Source organism: Pinus tabuliformis, chromosome 1_2 (assembly GCF_031772625.1).
Source record: "Pinus tabuliformis cultivar Carrire ecotype Pingquan chromosome 1_2, CPIR1, whole genome shotgun sequence".
Classification (NCBI taxonomy): Eukaryota; Viridiplantae; Streptophyta; class Pinopsida; order Pinales; family Pinaceae; genus Pinus; species Pinus tabuliformis.
The window spans coordinates 309,708,840-309,731,071 of record NC_142298.1 but is presented as its reverse complement, the minus strand read 5'-3'; the positions used below and the strand labels follow the sequence as shown (position 1 = coordinate 309,731,071).

Sequence of the window (22,232 nt, the reverse complement as noted above, 5' to 3'; positions counted from 1 at the left end):
CATGAGGGCTTCACTCAATGAACCTCTGACATATCATGTGCATTCATGGCATACTAAACAATACCCCTAATTTGACTACATATTGGAAAATACTTCTAAAAATCACTTTATTTAACCCCCTACCAAGACGAACCCAATACACCTTCCCAATTTTAAAAACTTTACTTTCACTAGATATTGTAGCTATCCATTTTTTCATTAACATTTTCTATACCCATTTATATTTTTTCATTAAATTTGAACTCCATTTTTTGTACACAACATATAAAAACCCTTTACCCCCTATTATATGCTCAATATATTATGTCATTTTTTCCTCAATATATATCCCCTAATATTAACACATGTGGTATGGTATTTCTCCCCTAGTGAAGCCATCGTGAATGAATCATGGTTTGATTACAGGTACAAAGTATGAAACCTTAGAGGATATTATAGAAAGAGCCAGGATTGGCCAAAATGTTATCCCTGTAATGAAGAATAAGTCTAACTTTGGGAATAGGGTATGAAAACTCTTAACTAGGATGTAGAGAAGTCAACCCTTGAATCGGTCGAACTCAGTGCATACACGAGGTTTTCTCAAATAATATGAAAATATATAATTCCATTAAGATTTTGAATGGTACAAAAACTAGGGATTGTAATAATTACATAACCTAAAAGGTTAGAGGAGAGAGTAATTACTAGCCTGAAATCTAAAGACATAACCATCAATCATTTTTCTTAAATTCTTTGACTATTTGAAGCATTAATTTGGTAACTACAAACGAAGTTATGAATATAAAGGTACATTATTGCAAGCATGTCTACTTTGTAGGATAGTTTAGAAACACACCGAAGAATTATAGAATTTAGACATAGCATTAACCACCCTTTTGGGTATTTTATCTTTTCAATTAATTGTCTTTCCTCTTCTCGACATCCTCTACTATGAAGAAAACTTTAATAACTGTCAAGGTTTAGAGTCAACATGGCTATGTCAAAATTATTATAGATAGAGATCCTGCTCCCTTATTTCAATCACTGGCTAAAACTGTGAGTCGTGCAACAGATTTACCACTACAATTGATGCTTAACAAACAACCATAGTCTAGAGTGCAATCCACGATAACAGTAATTTGTAATACCATTAACATGAGAGAGATTATATATTGAAATGGAATGGGTAATGGATTAAGGATATAACTCACCTCCCAACCATAGACTAACTACAATCAAACCTCGTATGCAGTCGTCTCCCCTGAGCTAGACTCCAGGGTGTAAGGGGACTGCTCCCAGGGTACCACCAAGATTTGTGTTGCCTCCAATGGTTACCAAAACAATCTTCTAGTTGAACACTAGAAGGTCTGATCCCTCCCTCATTATATACTCCCGCATTTCCTAAAAAGATAGTGTCTTCCCTGTCTAAATCTATTTCTCAATGGTTATTTTCCAATCTGGCCTCATTTCCTTTAACCACTCAACATAAGTCCAACTATTATTTGTCCTTTGATTTTTGTGGTGGTTGGCCCAATCATCACTAGTGAGTCTTGCAAGCCAATGATCCCCACGCCATTTGAACTTTTCCCGCTTCCTTTCCATTTGTCCCTAGCAGCATGCCCACCTCAGCCTTGGAATCAATTGTCCCTATGACTCAACACATGTGCATATAGTTGTTTTTAATTTACAATAAGTGAAAAAGGTAATGAAGGCTGTCACATAGAACAAATCAGGAGTCTATTTGATTGCCATAGGATATAATTGATTGAAAAGGGAATCAATTAATTTAATTATTTAAATTTCATTTGGTTGAAAAAGCAACATGTGATGGTGAACCATCCATCAAATCTACTCTAGTATAGTAATTTATAGCAATGTTATCAACTCTTATTTTCCTAACAAATTGTGCCATTAACCATGGTTGTTTATGGGCTTCCAAAAATATATTTTTGTAACTCAAAAGGTTGCTCCAACATGTAAACTCGCGCACATCATATATCCAGAAACTTACATCAACATGACTATGGGTCGTGGAAATATACACTCACAAATACAATTTTAGGTTAGATTAATAGTGGAATAATAAAACAAATCATAATATATATTGGTTGAGTTTGTTCGTTGTGGTATTTTTTCTTGTGGTATGATTGTTGAGTTATTTGTTTAGAAAGAAGGGATTTTACAGTGGTATTAATAAATGGATTTGTTATATTGGTTGAATATCTTTGTTGTGATATTTTCCTTTGGGTATATTGATTGAATTGCTTGTTTGGAAAGAGGGGATTCTACAAGAGTGCATACATTTCCCATTGTGCGTACTAGGCTTGAAATTAGCTTAAACTAACATAGTAGCTTCCTGGAAGATGGTGCTCTACATGGAGGGTGGTTCTCTTGACGGGATTTTGAGTCTGTCATTCTCTTGGCCAAAAACTGAACACTCTACCTCTCAATTTGCTTTGATGCTCTTGTGAGAGAGTCAAACAAAAGATTATGTGATCAAGCCATCTAATCAAGCATCCATCGAAACTTGAATGGAAATGATTTCTTAGCCATTGTTTAAATTGAAATGAGTCCATTATATTTTCAAACCTATTACATAATTTAATTTATTAAATTAAAAATTAAAAAGATAGTAATATACAAGATCAAGGTTTGAGATAAATCGCACCACTCTATTGTGGACAACCACAGAACATGTGAAGTGGAAGTAAAATGTAACAATCCACATAATTTTTTTAAACAAAATTGAATTTGTGGAAAACCTATTCTAATATAGAAATTCTTGTTCAAAATAAAACTGGTAATAAAACTCCAAAATAATTAATCAAATATTTAAAATTTAACTTGTTTTTGTTACATTAAATTTTATAAATATAAATTTTATATTACATAAATAATACATATTTATAAAATTAGGCATTAAAAATTTATATAAATGAAAAAAAAACTAATAATAATTAAAATATAAATTAATTATTATATGTGTAGTCTAACTTATAGACGAAATAGACGTTTTCACTGGAATCCAACAAAACAATTTCAAGAAAGAATGTGATTTTTTGTTTTTTGAAATGGATTCAGCGCCATGGAAAACCTCTAGGCACTCAAATTATGCAGATTAAACAACTTAAACTCAAGTTTTTAAAAATATCTACGAGATTTTGATTAAAATTAATGAGAAAATATATTGTGAAAAAGGTCATTTGTCTATAAGTTAAACTACACCATTATTATATATTCATTTAACTTTTTCGTTATATTAAATTAATTAATTAATTATTATTATTTTTTATACAAATAAAATAATAACCCAAAAAAATCAAAAGGAAAATCAGTTACTATAGTCTTCTTTAGCCAACAATAGCAATAACAATAAGCACGAAGAAGAATGATGGTGTGAGTCATCAAATTTGCATGGAGCGTTCCAATTTGGCCTTCTTTTTACAGAAGTATAAAAATTATTGGAGGAGCGCTTGAATCTTATTTTTGATGGTAGAAATGGATTCAACACCACCAAAAAACCCTGAGCATCCAAAATCTTGAAGTTTATAACTATAACCCAGATTTCCAAAAAAAAAAAACCAAATTTTAACAAAATAGTACCAAAATTTTCATGATTTTCCTCGCCTTGTTAAAACTAGGCTAATAATAATTTGTTCCACATCCCAACCTCTCATTCGCACATCGTATAGAAAGACCCCCAATCCAACCATGTTTATGTTCCAAATATATGCTCCTTCTACGCATAGCACAAACAACACGTCCATGACAACACATGTCACACACTAATGAAATCCATTTGGACTCCACCATACATTACATGTATAAATCAAAGATGAAGTCACCGATTACATAATACTATGAGCCAAAAACGAGCCTCATGTCAAAGAGCTGATGATGCCAGACCTACTGGTGGTTGTTGAATAATCTAGGATCAATGGATATATATCGGGTGTCGTTAATGCCACTTTCATTGCTTTGATACCTAAAAAGGAGAAGCTTGAAACCTTTATGGATTATAGATTGATTTCACTATGTAATTCAGTATACAAGATGATATCGAAGCTGATTGCATGTAGAATCAAACCAATTTTCTCAAGACACATCTCTAAAGAACAATTTGGTTTTTTGGAGAGTAGACAAATACAAGATACTATTGGCATAGCTCAGGAGATGTTGCATTCCATTAATTCCTGGAAACTGAGATCTTGCTTATTGAAGGTATACCTTATCAAGGCCTATGATTGTATTGATTCAGAATTCCTGAAGTTGGTGCTAATTAAATCCAGCATGTCTCCAATGATCATATTATGGATTATAGCTTGTATTAAGACTACACATTTTGTTGTTATTATAAACGGATTTTGATCGTGGTTCTTTAATGCACAAAGAGGGCTTAGAAAGGGTTGTGTTCCATCTCCTCTGCTTTTCTTGATGTTGATAGACTGCTTAAGTTGGAAGATGCGGGAAGCAAAGGAAAGTGGCATAATTTCAAGGATTAAAGTGTCCATACATCATGGGATCTCCCATATGATGTTTGTTGACAATATGCTATTTGGAGGGGAGTCATCAATTGAAGAGTGGAGTACGATACAAAGGATAATAAACACTTTAGAATCAAGACCACGTTTATGTATGAATGGTGGGAAATGTCTACTGGTGCATAGCGACAACGAGGAGGAGGTAGATATGGAAGTCAAATATTTATTTGGTGTTCCATCAATTCATATTGATGAGGTTTCACTTACTTGGTGTTTAAAATAAAACCGAATGGATACTTTAACAAAGATTGGGAGTGGCTGATAAAAAGATTCCATAGGAAGTTGCACTGTTGGAAGCACATGTGGTTATCTGTGGGAGACAAATTGATTATATTGAAATCTGTGCTCCAAAATATTTTGGTATACTGGATGCACCTGTTCTTACTGCCAAGAGAGACTATACAGAGGATGGAGGCTATCATGAGACGCTTTCTATGTGCTGGTGCACAGTGAAAAGAAAAGTTCCATTTGATAAGGTGGTCAACAATAACTAGGCCAATAGAGGAAGTAGGTTGGGGTATCATCGACCTACCTTGTTTCAATGTAGCATTAATCATCAAGAATATGTAGAGGGCCATGATAGGGAATAGATTATGGCCACTTATAATTAATGATAAATATATGGATGGTCAAAGTTTCACGACATGGATAGGTAATGGGGTTAGGAATAAATCTTGTAAATCCTTCATATGGAGTAGCATGATGAAAACACTTCACTGGCTGATGGGATTTATTCGTTGGGAGATTGGAGATGGCACCATGATAGAGATTGGTCTAGACGCTATGATGGGAATGAGTGGAGATCATTCATTATCAACTCAACTACTTAACTTCATTCACGCAAAAGGTATCCACAAGCTGCAACAAATTAATATTTTCCACAACGAAAACATAAATAAACAAGCATGGAGAGGGGTGGAGGATCTGGTTTTTTTGGGGGAGTATGTTCATGAATGGGAGTGTTATACAACACAACTCAAAACAAAAGGTATCCCCCTCAATGAACAGAATGATCACTTGAACTGAAGTGGAAATATTTAGAAAGGAATCCCGATGGTTAAAGACATATATCAAAACCTACCCAGGAGAGTAAAATCTTTCAAATATAACAATTGGATACAGGTTATATGGAAATGGGACATTCCATACAAAATTAAAGTTTTTTGTTGGCTATCGATTAATGACAGAATTTTGACATGGAATAACCTTCAAAGATGTGGTTTTTGTGGACTGGGCATATGTGTTTTATGTATGAGGGGGCCAGAAAATACTGAACATTTGCTGTATAAATGTCTGTATGCGGTGGCTATTTGGGAAGGGACCATGGATATGCTAAAGATCAAAGCAGTGCAGCGCAATGGGTAACTGGTTACATCCATGAAAAGGTAGAGCGTAGTACACAAAAAATACAGGACCCTTCCTCTATTCATTATATGTAACATCCGGGGTAGTAGAAATGCACTCATTTTTTAGCAAAGAAGAGCAGTGGTTCAGAATGATATATACAAGACAATAACATTCTATAATGAGATGGGACCGAGAAAAAAGAACAAAGGAGACAAGAAAAACAAGCTCATAGATTTATGGAATAATTATCCGGTGGGTTTCTTTGATGGAGCATGCAATAGGAGGAAGTGTGGATGTGGAGTAGTTATAGTTATTGATCCAGGAAAGTACTATCATTTTTTGTTGGAAGGCGAACATGGTACAAATAGTAAGGCAAAGCTCATTGCTTTATGGGGTGTTCTTATAGCGGCAAAATGGTTAAGGTTGGAGAGTATTCAAATATTCGAAGATGCTAAAAGCATTATAGAATGGGTGCAGGACAACACAAGTTTCAACCTTCCCATCCTTAAGAACTAGATGAGACGTATCAAGAATCTGGTAAGCACCTTCTAATTTGTACAATTTGATCACATTTACAGGGAACAAAACTGGATAGTTGATCTCCTATCTAAGAGAGAGGTTGCTAAGGAAACAAGTTAATTTTTCTTTACAACTTATGAACAAGAGATTTTGTTAATGCAGGTAGCATAAACTATTCATAATTGAAAATGTATCAATTTTTTGGGAACCATTAGGAGTGTTAATGTAGTTATTTTGGGATATATGTATGGGTATCATAGAATAAATGACATAAATTATGAGATGGATCAAAGGAGAATATGTAGGGGATTGTTATGAATAGTAGATTTAGAAGAACAAAAAGTGAAAGAGATACAGAGAACATGTATTACTTTTTTATATTTTAATATGAAGAAGAAGTGTTTTTTTCCTCTTAAAAAAAAAGGTGCAATGAAACCGAACTTGCTTTGAAAATAGTGGAAATTTTGACATGATTTTTGCTAGAAAATTTGGGAAATCTAAATTATACCTATCAAACTTTAAAATTTTCAATGCAATCCATTTTCACCATTAAAAAATAATTTCACTCCCTGATCAATTTAAAAAAAAATAAAAAATAAATAATTTTATGGGTGATTTTTTTGGCCTATACGCAGCCACGAACGAACCTTCTATGGCTATAAGAGAGCCCACGCACCCAGCGAATCTCAGCCGGCGGAGTCAGAGATGAGAACCCTTAGTCCACGATTAGTATTCAACGCATCGCTATATTGGACTGTACTTCCAAGTCGCAGAGCAACATGTGCTACGCAAATATATAAATGCCTTTTAAACGTGTTTTTCATTTATTTATTGCTAAACGTAGACGTACAAATATTTGTTTTTATTTATTTATTCGTAAAGCCTTAGTCTAACGGGACTGTATTTATTTATTCGTAAATCCATAGTCTAACGGGACTGTGTTTTTTTATTGCTAAACGTAGACGTACAAATATTTGTTTTTATTTATTTATTCGTAAAGCCTTAGTCTAACGCGACTGTATTCATTTATTCGTAAATCCATAGTCTAACGGGACTGTATTTATTTATTCGTAAATCCATAGTCTAACGAGACGGTGAGAAATTTGAATTTTGTAAATTTAAATTGTAGTTATTAAATTTCAAAAATTTAAGTATTTTTTAATGGTATTGAATTTAAGTATGGTTTCCGGGTGCAAGCCTCGGAAGTGATGATTGATGCTATGTGATTCGTTCTCCACATTTCACTAGTTTCAATCCCACTTCTTCACCCCTGTGAGCATCACCCGATGCAATGAGTGCTAAGTGAACTATTCAAAAATCATGAGATATTAGTCACTTTACGACTACCTCTCATGGAAATGGTCATACTTTGAATGACTTACTTAACGCAGTTGAATCCCAAAAATGATATCTAAGGTATTGAATTTATTTCTATTATTAAAAATATAATTTAAATAATTTCTATAATTTTTTTTTTTTTAATTTCAACCACTTTTAATCTTATAGACAATTTCTCCACTTCCCTAAACTACTCCATTAGTAAACAGTTTAATTTTCATCAAACTATTTATACTAGCTCTATACTTACTGTTATGTAATCTGGATCCCATCATTATAATAGAATCTTACTTTTTTCGTACTGAAAAAAGAGACTTACAAATATTTGTGAAAAACTATTCCATTGGTAAACATAGACTTACAAATATTTGTGAATAGCTAAGCGTATCTTTAATTATTCATTAAATTGTAAGCCCCAGCTTTGTTGATCATAGTGTTATGTAATGCGTGACTTCATCTTTAACAAATACATTGAATTTGTGGTGGAGCCCAAACAGATTCATTAACGCGTGACGTGTACAAAATACAATATATGAAAAATACACAGCATCAAATTCAATTTTGAGAAGTCAAACTTGAACGCGAAAGAAATTTCTTGGAAGTTTTCTTCCACGCTACTTCATTTTCCTCACATCCGCCATTTCCTTTCCCTGCCTCGTCTTCCCTCTTATTTAAACACCCAGCCCCATTCTTTTTTCAATTGCATACCGAGCATTGCAGGGGATTCCTTTAATTTTATTTTTTCAACTCAACAGGAATTACAGCAGGTAGCTCATTGCATTCATTGTAACCTGTGATTTTGGGGGCGAGATGGAGGGTGCAGCTGTAGCACTGTTGAGCGCGCTTATTCCCATTTTATTCTTCATCGCCGGCGTGGTTGGAGGGAAAGTTCAAGATAGCTCAGCCCCTGCTCCAGCTCCCGTCAGCAACGGTAAGAAAAGTGGAAAACACTAATGGCCTCCATGGGTGTATATCAAGCACTTTTTATGTGCCTATGTCACTTGTGATAATTAATATTAGCTTCTAAAAAAGGCTATACTATACCCAATTGTTGTTATGAGTGATTAATACTGATTTGTCGTTGTGGTGATTTATATGCAGGAATGGCGATCGACCAGGGAATTGCTTACATTCTCATGTTCGCCGCGTTGCTACTCACTTATGTTCTTCATTAATTCTGAAGATTATCAAAATATCATGGACTTCGTCCACACATTTGCTGTTACTTGGCCGGTAGGGTCAAACCCACAGACAACCACATGGATGAAAGAGTTCTTCCCATCTATTGCTGCAGTTCAATATGCTTGATCTAATAGGCTTGCTGGCTAATTCGTGTGTATAGCAATTTTGGACACATATTCTGATTATTGGCATTCAGTTCGCTATCATTAATTCCATTTTTTCTATACTCGCAGTGTGGAGACTTTTTTTTCTTTAAACAGGTTGATTTGGGTAATTCTTCTGCCAATCAGCTTATTATGCATAGCATTCCGCCGGTGGGTTTTTTTTTTTGCAGCATGAAAAAAACTATTATTTAATGATTATGTAGCGAGTACATGATATTCTAATGTGAAAAGAAATAAACTGTAATATGTATGTATAGAAATGCTCAGAGCACAGAGTTAATATTTTTGAAAGGAAAACTGATAATTACTACATGGAAATATATAATCGAATATAAGGAAATATCCGAAACAACATTTTTTCAAATAGCGTGTTGGATAAGAAAACCATATCGAGTCATTATAGAGAGAACAATGTATTGTACACACCACCATATTCTTCTTGTTGCATAACAAAAACCAAAACAGTTATACAAAAAACAAAATACATACAGATTTTACCTTGGAATTGTATATTGCACAAAGTTGATCCTCCTATCCTCGATATGAATGTTCATGTGCACTTCAACCATTAGATCATGTCGTCCATTTTTTGATAGCTCATCGGCAATCTAGTTATATTCTCTTTTGATATGTTGAATTGTGGGCTGCCCTGGTAGATTCTAGAGATCTTGAATTCTCCTTTACCAACCATGCAATTCTTGCTTTTTAATCAGTGCCTTTCCCTTGACATGTTCCAAGATGATCTTTGAGTCCCCGTATATGTGAATCTCCGGAATATTAAGAAAATTAATAAACCACAACATTCCCCACAATGCCATAGCCTCGGCCTTGTTGTTTGTACCCAGGCCAGCGTTCCAGTGTGCCTTATATTATAAATCCTTTGATATATTTGTCCAAAAGCCGCAACCACATATGCTATTTTGTGCAACACCATCAAAACAAGCAAAAGGAAGTTCCATATTGGGACCAGGGCTCCTGCCCATCTTCACTTTAGGAATAGCATCTGAAGGATATAAGGCATGTAGTGATAAGGGTTCAGAGCTACTAAAGTGAGAGGATGTTGGTGCTACCACAACAAGAGGATTTCGGTGCTACAACAATGAAAGGATCTCTGTGCTACCACAGTGAATAAGATCTCAGTAATACCACAGTAAGAAGATCTCGGTGGTGGTAATGTATTGGTGCTAAGAAGGTCGAAGTGGAAGAGGAAACGAGAAGAGGAAATGAGAAAAAGGTTGAATATTAAGAGAACTTGTGTCTTGGTCTTGGAGTGGCAAATAGGTCAAGGGTCGTGGTCTTGGTATTCGTCAATTGGAATCTCTATAAGAAGAATTTGTGCGGGTTTTCCTCTCAAAGAGTGAGAAGTTTTTACCTTGGATGATATCCTATATTCCATGTCTCTTACCTATTTATGCTCATGCATTGGTAGTTGTTTGATGAAAAATAACACTAATAACCTAAGTAAAGGAAGATCCTAATATAAAGAAGTAAAAAGCTCTTACAAAGAGTTACTGATTAAAGAGAAATCACTTAATATCTCTACCCTAGATTTCTCAACATGGTTTCAGAGCTAAGGTAATTAAGACAAGGAAGGGCATATAATCAAGGGACACTCAAGGATAAAATCTCAAGGAAGGCATCAAAGCAAAGATCATCTTGAAGTCAAACAAAGCATCATAACCCTAGATCAAAGAAGTCTACCTAGAAGTATTTGGATCATCATCAAGACAAGAAGAGTTGAAGAGATCTATGAATCAAGCTAAAAGACCATTCATCCAAAGGAAGCTAGATCAAAAGATGGTGTCATCAATACTCTCCCTTGTGGACATTGGAAACAAGAAGTCATCACTGATCTTTATCAAAAGGACTTGACCATCAAAAGGGATCTCCCTCTTTGTGAGATTAAGGATCATTATTGAAGAAAATTATCTTCAACAAAGAGAAGTTTTCTATTCTCTATATCGTCATCAACCTCAAGAAGGAAGCAAGGAGAAAGGAGCATCCTATCAAGTAAGTATATGACCTTATCTGAATCTGTCAAAATGTCTTTTTGCAAGGAGAGAAACAAATTTGTTGGGGCTTCAAACTATCTTGCATGGAAGAAAAGGACATGCCTAAATCTCATTGAAAATGAGATCATGTGTCATGTCAAAGGATCTATCACCAAACCAGGAGAAGAAGATGCTCAAGAACTTGCAAAGTACATGAAATGGGAAGTTAGGGCTTAAAGGATTCTCATAGAATCTATCAAGGATCCTCTCATCCCATATGTATTTGAACTCAAAACTTCAAAAGAAATCTATGACAAACTGGTAGAGTTGTATTCCGTAAGCACTACTGGAGAAGTCATCTCATTAAGAAAAGAACTCTACAAGTTGAAGATGTCCAAGGAAGATGGAATAGCCTTAAACTTTATGAGAATATTTGAGATCCGAGATCAACTACAAGAATTGGGAGAAGTCATCTCTGGTAGTGAAATGACTATAGTGGTATTAAATGCACTACCGGAGGAGTGGGGTAGCTTTACTTCAAGTATTTATGGGAAGAAAGAAGCTACTCCATTTCAGGATCTATGGTCACTATGCAATATTGAAGAATCAGGACTAAAGGCCAATCTGATGTGGGAGCAGGTGAGCAAAATCAAGTTTATGCTGCAATGACAAGAAGAAAGGGACAATTTGGAAAGTTTGGTCCTCAAAAAAATAAAAAGAACATGGCTAAAATCCAATGATATGGGTGTCAAGAACATGGACACTACAAAAGAGATAGTCCTAAGATCAAGAAAGACAATAACAAAAGAAGAAGAGAAGAAGCTCATATCAATGAAGAAGTGGAGGAAGCTAAAAAGAAGAAGTCCAAGATAGAGGAAGTAAGAGATCTCTACTATGATTGAGATAGTCTTCCTCACCTTAGTTCTTTTCAAATTCCTAAGTCTTCTATTGTAATATATGACTATCATGATTCAATAAATGGCATACATCAAGGCATCATAGAAGCATTGGAAACAAGAGCTCGGGACATCATCATAGAAAAGCATGAAAGATGGTTTGAATCTATGGAAGTTTAGGATATAGCTCATAGGAATCTCATTGGAAACATAAGTGGCAAGGCCATCTAGTATAGGCTTCTGTTGTAGCGGCTACAACCATCCTCCAAAATTTTTCCTTAGCTTCATTTTGGAGCCTCCCTACCAACCATCCTTAGCAGCATGTCTTGCACTGCCCAAGTACTTATGCTTTCAGTTGAGTTTCTTTGGCATAACAACTTGTGTTCGCTAACTTGTTTGTCTTTCACCCGCAAGCTGACCTCCCGTGACTTGGTCTCAAACTGGCTCTTGTGCTGACTTGGAAAACTACGCAGAACTGGAGGGCAACCAACCTTGCTCTTCGGAATTGCGCAGTGCATCTTGGAAACCAGTGTTACTCTCTAGAATTGCGCAGAGCAGGCAGGCTGCCTTCCCCAAGAAAATTGCGCAGAGTAGCCCATCATTGGGCTTGCTCTAAGAATTTACATAGTTCTGACTGGCAGCCTTGGCTTCAGTCCAGAAATTGCACAGAGCTTGAGGGGCATCTAGAGCCACTCAACCCAAAAACTGCGTAGAATTCATCCCAAGGCTTGTTGTCCATTGCATGTGCTCACAGGTTAACTAGTTCCCTCCAAGACTGTGCAATCTTGCCTTGCATGCATGGATAGTTTTTCCTAAAAAAGAAAAAAGCAAAAAGGAAAAAGTATCCCTAGATTTAAAGGATCTATTTTTAGCCACTGGGGGTTACATGCAAAATCTGTTTTAGAAACCTCCAGCCAAGTGTCGCTTTTTCCTAGAATTGTGGCATGCACGTCATAAGCCTCGATCTTGTCAAAACTATTTATTTGACACCTCATAGATCATTCCTCACTTTTGATCTTGGAGCTTTGGCATTCCCAATGCATCTAGGAACTTTCAGCACACTCATCACAACTCTTTCAAGGTGAATTTGCTTTCCATGCCTTTTTTTGCTTTTCTGTCGCTTTTTACATTTCAGTTTGTGTGAGTGTTGTTTTCTTTTTTTTTATTGAATGCTTGCTTTCATTTCAATTCATGTTAGCTTGTAGAATCGTTGTTTTGAGTCTTGCATTTCATTTCCTTTCTATCGCATGCATGACATTGTTCCTGCACTAGCGGTCACCGTTGTGACGAATCACTTCACATACTTCATTGTTTTCCCATATTACTGAATCTTGCACTTACTAATTTCATGCATTAGTATTCACTCATGTATGCAGCATCTTTGCACATGCATTCAGTCTTTACTGTTTTCAGTTGCCCGTCAGCAGGTCTGAGCTACCTTGGCCCAGACCTTGCCCTGCCCGGCTTGCATTGCGCATTTACAGGATGGAAGGCCTTGCCTTGCTCCTAGGTATTGCACAGAGCCTACCTCACATTGGCCTCCCAGTATGTGCTCTATGCAATTTTGAGAGGTAGTGCCTCAGTTGGCCCCCAGAGATTGTGCAGTGTAATTTCTCGAGTTGCAGTCATGCTAACTGAAATTGCGCATTGCACAGTTCCAATCCTCAGCAGGCCAAGTTGGACTATGCTCTGTGCAGTTTTAGCAGTCATTCAACTCATTGGCAGCCTGGAATGTGTTCTACATAGTTCCAACAGTCAGTCTCCCAACCTCTCCCAAAGAAATCTACGTAATTTTCCTAGTCAGTCAACCAGGTATGTTGCATGTCAATCCTCAAGTTTCTTTTGGTTTTCAATTGACAGTTTGCTTTCCATGAGTGTTGCTATGTCTCCAAGTATCACAGGTGTTCATTAGTCTCTCAAAAGTACAGGTACAATGGCTTCCAAGAGAGCAGGGTCAAATGACACCATTGAGAGCACAACTAGAGATGTGGTCGAGCAAGTGTCTATGAGCTTGCCCATCTATGAAGATACTAAGTTGTTCATAGACAAGGAGATCAAGATCACATGGTAGGACATCAATGACATCTTTTCAGGCACCTTTGAGGAGAATTTGGAGGACCACAGAGTCTATGTCAACATACACAAGTCTAGCTTGTATTGGGTTGCATGCAAGTATCCCACATTTCCATGCGCGGACATGATCCATTGGATTGTCTCGCATATTGATCCAGAGACAATGGTACTGAGCAATGTCAGTGGAACAAAACTTGCTACCTTCAGGGTAGAGAACTTTCAGGAGATGTATCACTTGCCGCAGCCGGTGAAAAAAATGGATGCACTCTTCACCAATCCCAGTAGCAATGCGAACTCAAGAGACATCTTGAAGAGTTGGGTGAGAGAGCCATCTAAGTTCAGGACAACACCCAACCATGTATACAAGACAAAGACACTACAGAAGGCTTATCAATTCTTGGTCATCTTCACATGCCACTTGTATGGCCAAGAGATTACAAATACCTTCCCGTAGAGTTGGGTGATTGTGTTGTATCAACTAGCGAATGAAGGAAGACCTTTCAATTGGTCCGACATGTTGGCTCTCTAGCTAAAGGGACAAGTAACAAATGCCCGACATTCACCCAAGGGTAAGCAAACAAAGTTGTTCATGTTCACTTACATACTTGATGCAACCTATGCTTGTTAGTAGTTCCTTGGCTTGGGTTGGGCATGGACACCTTCAGAAACCTCTATGCACATCTATTCCAGGTTGTTCTCCGAGTGTAGCTTTCGTGGAGTTATACTACAACTATCAGACCACTTCATCACCCGGTGTACAGGATGATCTTTGAGCAGGATCCACCTTGCATGTCACAAGCAGTGATGGAGGAATTGGTTAACATAGAAGATTGGTATGCCTCACCCCTTGGCACCTTCATCCGGATGTACAACAAGGAGAAGGCTTTGCATGTGTTACCAAAGTTTTCCATAGACAAGTTGTTCATGCAAGAGGTTGCATACCACACTTTGATAGGGTTGTCAGCGAGAATGCACAGGAAGAAGAAGGCACCTTGGCCTACTTTTCATTTGTGGATCGAGTTGTATGAGATCCAGAGCCTCAAGCATGCTGAGGTCAAGAAAGAGGAATTCAAGAGATTCACCTTTGGCACCATAAGTTTCAATCTGTATGACCTGCATTGCTTAGTGAAGGACCATTGTGTGAGAGACTATCATCCTTAGATCCACGGGGCATGTCATTGTCCCGAGGAAAACCAATGGAGATATTGTTACAACTCCTCAAGGTTCAATGAACCAGACAAAGTGGATGTAGAATGGTTAGTAGCACACAAGGCAGAAGCACTTGACAATGTAGAAACATCAGTAGCAACAAAGGCTAGCAGACCCATGCATGACGAAGGCAAGAGAAATATTTCCGAAAATGCATAGGCAGAGCAAAGCTGCAAGTTCAAGGTAGACCGACTTGTAATGAGAGAAACTTTGGAAATTGAAGCAAACAAGCGACAATGCAACAGAAGGATTGTGCAAAGACAGAGGGAGAAGCAGAAATTGGAGGAGGAAAAGAAGAAGTTGTAGGAGGTGAAGCAACAACTAAGGGAAGAAAAAGAGCTATGCAGAAAGGAGAAGGAAGCACAGTAGGAACATGAACAACAGGAAGCGCAGTGTGTACACATTGATGAAACTGCGCAAATACAAGTTATTGAATTAGAACAAATGGCAGATAACAAACAGGATGAGCAGTCACAGGAGTCAGACTTTTCTCAAGAGATCGAACATATGTTATAGTAGATGGACACGGATTTGGTTCAGCTAGAGCAGGATCAAGATACAAATCTCATGCCCAAAGGCCCAGAGGTCACTCCACCAGCTTCATGAGATTCGTGAGTAGAGCAAGTCACAAGTGATCAAGGAGACACTAAAATCCTTGAGGAAAATCCGGAAGCAGATGTGCACAACATATCCTTTGATGAGTCACAACATAGAGTTGTGTAGTGAAACATAGTGCCCACTCCAGATGACCATGCATCTCCTGCGCAGTTTCGAGAACGAGTGATTGTGTCTGATGTGCGCAGACATCCAACTGCATTGGCCAATGCTACAAAGGCATATGTTGAAGCCACCAGCTCAAGTGTGAGATTCTTGATAGCTGAGAATGAGCGCATGGCTAAGGAATTGCAAGTGGCCAAGCAGAGAGAAGAGAAAGCTACAACATCCGCCAGAGTAGAGTGGAGGAAAGCGATACTTGATGAAGTATCGTCTCTCAAGACTGTCATGAAAAAGTTGTACATCAGGTTCGTCACCGTGCATAAGTCAATTGTCCATCCTAATGGTTGGAAACGACACTGTGCTAGGAAAGCATGCATCTTGACAGACATACACACTGTTGTCGATCACATGCAGATATGGAAAATGAGGTACAAGGGAGCCCCGTTGTACTTGTCAAAGATGATGAAGCCAAAGGCAATGGAGTTGAAAGCACGCATTCAGAGTCAGATCCGGAACTATGAGGAACTCCCAGAACTCATCACTAGATTACAGGCTTCACATGCATGAGTGTTCAGGAGCATGAATGCCATTGTGCACACTCATGCGATCCCATCCATTGGCACAGTCACTGAGGTGAAAGCAAAGAACCAAATCCGACTGGAGCTAGACATGCACTTCAAACAATTGATGCGCATAGCCACCAGCACAGATTTGCAGATGAGCACAGACACTATGCACCAGTATGTTGTTGGTCCGATTACACTCAAGACCATGACGTGGATGCTATATTATGAGTTGGATAGAGGTTCCAAATTAGTGTACTTGGATGCAACAAAGGCAAGATTTTTCTTTCAGAAGGATTTCACCACATAGTACACAGACACCATAGCAGACTACCAAGCTTGGAATCAGTTCTCCGCGAACGATCATAAAGACAATGTCTATGAGCTAGTCTTCCCACAACTGTTTGAGTCTTAATGATGTCTTGTATGGCTTACTCAAGCCCATTTTTGTCTCACATGGGTACATGTGTAGAATGTATTGTAAGCATGTTATAAAGTGAAAGACCAAGTGTTAATAGTAGAATGTAAAGAGTCATGTGTAAGTTGAAGAGTCATGAGGGTAGTTGAAGAGTCACAAAGGGGAATGTCAAGGGTCACCCCACCCTTTGCTATATATAGAACCTCATAACTCATTGTACAGGATTTTTGGAGCCAAGCTTCCGATAGGTATAACTTAGAGAAATCTTGGAGTGTATTGTAACGAGCCTTGGCTTCTCCATAATGCAGAGCGAGTACATCTCTTTGGAGGAGCAAGCGGCAGTGACTGTAACATTCCACTATTGGGGCTAGTGGTTGTCATGGTTGTATGTATGATTGGATCTTTCACTCTTTTAATATAACATAGCCAACACATTTCATGCATGTATTGTTATTGTAGTTCGACTATTCTGGTTACTCTAACAATGTATGTAGTTGTAACTTACGCATGTATGTATGGACTATTCCGTATGTGTTTGTATGAATCTTATCGAAGCGTGTTGTTGGTTTAACTCATCACTTTGGATTGTCGACTATTCTGCTTTCCATCTTATGATGTCTTTCAGCTCATGCGTTCCATTTCAAGCTATGTACTATTATAGGCTTCTAAGGGGCGTACTCTTCTCCCCTTTCGTGTGTTAGAGCCTTTCCATGCATCTTCCCTGACTTTTTGTAAGGTCACACCCTTGCTTCCAACAAGGACATCTTACTTACCTCTGCATGTGACCGTAGTCAAGGCGATACCGTACTACCCACTGCTGGGACTCCTACTCCAAATGGTCTGAGGTCTATTTGAGATTTCTTACCAGGGAGATCCCTTGACATGTTGGTGGGTCCAACACCACCAACAGGTTCATCATACATATGTCAAAGGAAACATCTGATGATGGGGATACTTTAGATCCTTAAGGTTCTCTAATGGAATATTCATTGAAAGGTTCACCAATCATAAGGGAAAGCAAGTTTTCTCATGGGATGGTGGTGGGATGACATAAAAGTGAAGTAGATCAAGGGATTGAAGCTCTTTCAATCAAGGAAACTGCTACAGGAAGCTTAGATGACCCAAAGGAAAAATGAGGTATGTATGATGGAAGTCATGTCATATGGTTACAAATATCATGAACCAATGCTCTATCTTAAGAACATGATAAAAAAGGAAGGATCTCCTCCCTCGAAGGAATGCAAGAATGCATGGGTCACACATTCACTAGATGAAATCAACATAATATGTCTTCATATGAAGTATGAGGTGGTTGACAACAATTGAGGAACTCTGAATGGAAGCTCCTGGGAATGAAATGTGTGATGAAAGGAAGGAAGAGATCGTGGAATATGCAACCATGGAAAAGGAAATCAACATCCGAAAGACCAAGAAATATTTGACTAGATATCTCCATGAAAGATATAAAGACTCTGATGTAGTCCAAAAAAGAAAGAGACCCTTGAAAATATATATCTTTGGGAGATATGTCGATATGTATGAAGGATGTTGATACAAACTAGAATATGTCATGATGAAATACCATCACAAAGGTAATTTTAATTTAAATGTTCATTTCTTATTTTTGAAAAAATATCTAGATGGGCTTATGCATGATTGCCAAGGGAAGAACTGTGGATGTCTTCTAAGGGGACGATGTAGCAAGATGAAATATCCTTCCTGAAACATGGCATGAAGGAAGTCCATATATGGATTGATGGATCACTTTCCGATGAAATGAATGATGGCATAATTGACTCATGGATTAAAGTGATGGATAATTTGTGCCCTATGAAGACAAAGATGAAGACTCCATGACAAAGAAGAATTCATGACATCGAAGGAAGGCGTTCTTCTAGCAGCTAGTTGTCCCATCATCTCCACCTGAGGAATTGTTGAAGGCCCCTAGTTAAGAGTGTTGAAAATAACAACAAGAAATGTTAAAAATAACATCTAGAAATTCTAATTTAATTTGTCCTTGAATTAAATTAGGAATTAAATCGAAATTATATTCTCATAACAACTTGTAATAGTTAACTAAGTTAAGATGACTTAGTTGGCTTAGTAAATTCCAGTTGGAAGTCTATCTAAAGTCATGTAGAGAGATCCATAAAGTTTAGGGGTCCAAGTTGAGTTCTTTTGAGTTGTAATTAATTAACTCAGTCTAACTGAGTTATAGTCAGTTAAGCTAGTTCTAATTGTTGGAGGAACTAGTAGGAGGTCTAGTAGTAGGGATAGGCACCAGTGCATCCTCAGTGCCACACCAATTAACTGAATATTCACTCATAAATAACTCATGCATGTCAGTTCAGAAGAAGACCCAGTTGAGATTAGAGTTCAGGGAAAGTGTACTGTGAGTTGTATAATTTTCTGGGTTGTACAAATGGTGCATGCAATCAGTAGAAGGCCTATGATGGATTGTGCAGTTGTGGTGAGGGATTTTCCCAATTGTATATGGGCTAATTCTCTTAGGAATTGCGTAAGGAAGTAGGAGCTTGCAGACAACATATTTGGCTACGTGTTGGCTTGAGCTGGTTTGTGAAGCAGAGAGATAGATTGTACTTTGTGAAGGAATTGTTCGGGTTGAACAAGCATTGCATTTTCTTCTCAGGTCTTTTGGTTAATACAATATAGATTGTCGAGGTTTTTAGGAGTTTCTTTCCCCAAAGAAATATTGTGTTATGTGTGATTGATATTATTCATTTTCTACTTATTATTTTCATCGATCAATTTTGGTTTCTGCTGAAGAGTAGAGTAGATCCTTGTCATGTGTTTTAGCATATCACATAAGTTGTTGAATTTACAAGTAAAAATCTACATGGTATCAGAGCTGAAGACAATATAGAAGAGGATAATTCGAGTTTGTTGTGCAGGTGAAATCGAATTTGCAAGTTCATACTTCAGAGTCAGCAATATGTCATTCTATGGTTTGAGACTTGAGTATACCCTGGAGGGTATCTTGAATTACAAAGCTTGGAAGGACAGGATGGAAGTAGTGTTGGAAGACAATCGGCTCAAGGAATTCATAGATCATGATATTCCAAAGCCTCCAACATCTGATGCTAAATATCTGGCTGAATGGAGAAAGTGTGTGGCAAAAGAGAGAAGGATTATCCTAGAAGGAGTTCGAGATCACATTGTCTCAAATCTCCATGGTAAGGAAACTCCATTTGCAATTTGGAAGGCATTGACAAACCTGTTTCAAAATAGCAGTGACCACAGGAAGATGGCACTGAAGGACAAACTCATAAAGGTCAATATGGAGAAGGGTGTCTCAATTTCTAAGCACTTGACCAAGTTCACCCAATGTTGGGATGAGCTTAGAAGTGTCAGGATTACTATTACTGAAGACGATTTGGTGAACCTATCACTTCTAGGACTTCCTAAGAGCTGGGGCAATTACCAAGACTTAGTTAATGGGAGGGAGAAGCTACTAGAGTGGGAGCAGTTGTGGTCCAACTTGGTACAAGAAGAGTGTCGACGGAACACCAAAGATGGGGCCTCATCCAAACAAGTGGAAAGGGAGTTTTCATTAGTCAACAAAGAAAAGAAATCCAAGGGAAAGAAGTCCTAAGGCGAGGAGGGAAACAAGAAGAAGGACTTGTTGAAAACCAAGTGTTTCCACTGTCACGAGTACGGGCACTATGCCACGAATTGCCCATAGAATTAAGCAAGCAAGAAGGAGTCTATAGTAGTAGTAATAGGTGAAGCTCTAGCTTCACAATTCAAACTTGATTTCACTCTCATTGCATGCATGGCCAACACTATAATGGGAAGCATGTGGTATGTCAACAACGGTGCCTTGTTCCATATGATGGAGAATAGAGATCTATTCGGTGACTTTGAGGAGAAAGACCTCAAGTAGAACATAGAGTTTGGAGATGATGGGAGGTATAGCGCACCCGAAAGCAGTACAATTACCTTTCAGAGGGATTCTAGCTCCCCTCTCAGAATCATATATGTGATGTATGTTCCAGGACTAAAGAAGAATCTAGTTTCTGTCACATATTGGAAGAGCATTGCTATGATGTGATTTTTAACAAAGGGAAGGTTTTCCTTAGACACATCACCATGGGACAAGTGAAACAGATCGATGTGCGAGTCAAGAACCTATATGCACTTGAGGTACAAGATGCATGAAAATATTTGAGGAGCAAGGAAAAGGTTAGAGACTTGATGGTTGAGAGGGAGTATGAATTACCTCTCAACATGTAGCTTTAGAAGCAGCCTCAAAAAGTTGTGGAGAAGCCACAATTAGAGAAGCAGAGAAGAGACCGAATGGAGGCATCCACTGAAAAGAGACCTCCAGTAGGGGGAAATTTCGAGCCAAGTGGGCAAAAGGAGAACAAGCTGCCATACCTCCTGATGTGAGGTGCGGTGGTGTGAAGTAATAGTCCCAAGAGTTCATAAATTGGGTAGGGTCCATTGATATTTTTTGTCTTATGGATCATTACCCTTCTACAGGAGTGATCCGGATTTAAACAGGAACGCAATAAAATACAGAAATAACCATAAAGACAGATATGCAACGGAAATAATACCTCAATTCATTACTGTAAAATACTGAAATATGCTTACAAACAGAAATGGAAATAAACTAGCTAGGGCGATGGTAGCTTATCTCTGAGAAGAGATGTGGTGGCTACATCCCTCTGAACTATCTTACAATAAGGCTCAAAGGCCTATTTATTGTTGAGAAACAATGAAAAACCCTTCACATTCCAAAACCTAACCCTAGAAGATGAAACTCCAAATTGTGGGCCCATTTTTGGGTAAGTTGGTACATCAACTTCCCGGGGTCGCGAATTGGTCGTACTATCTCCATTTGACGTGCATGATAGCCCGTTGGAAAGATATCTCCGAGGACTACGACGAAAAAGACGATTTTTATCAGAAAAATTGTTGGCAGTAGATTTCCCAAAAAACGTCGTTTAGGGCCTCAAAACGGCTCCGAATGTTTAGGACCCGAAAAACTGCTAAAAATAGTAAACTGTGCTATAATTAAGGAAACTGAAAAAAACTGTAAGAAGCACTGGAGGGGATCCAAGTGGAATTAGCGGGTGGCCACCAATATCCACCTGGATCATTCCTCCCCCCTTAGGAAGCAATGGTCCCCATTGCGTTGAGTTCCTCCATGAGATGAGGGAACTTCTGCTGCACTTGGTCCCTGGTGAGCCACTTGCCTTGGTGAAGGAGTTGTCCTGCTTTGACAACTCGATACAGTTGGATATTCTGCTGGCAAGTGTGCTTGATCTG

The 22,232-nt window shown here is 37.9% G+C and overlaps 1 protein-coding gene across 1 annotated transcript; it reads left to right on the top strand.

Moving 5' to 3' along the window:
- Positions 1-8,412: 8,412 nt before the first annotated feature.
- LOC149205592 (arabinogalactan protein 41-like) lies at positions 8,413-9,138 on the top strand. The gene is made up of 2 exons (XM_089393505.1): positions 8,413-8,655; positions 8,826-9,138. The coding sequence occupies exons 1-2, from the start codon at positions 8,535-8,537 to the stop codon at positions 8,897-8,899; spliced, it is 195 nt and encodes a 64-aa protein (XP_089249631.1). The 5' UTR covers positions 8,413-8,534; the 3' UTR covers positions 8,900-9,138.
- The last annotated feature ends 13,094 nt before the right edge of the window (positions 9,139-22,232 follow it).

What these genes read in the sequence shown, in the direction of transcription:
- LOC149205592 (XM_089393505.1), top strand. Translation starts at nt 8,535, where the DNA reads ATGGAGGGTGCAGCTGTAGCACTGTTGAGCGCGCTTATTCCCATTTTA. An exon ending in TCCAGCTCCCGTCAGCAACG is followed by an intron (nt 8,656 to 8,825) that starts GTAAGAAAAGTG and finishes ATTTATATGCAG; the next exon opens with GAATGGCGATCGACCAGGGA.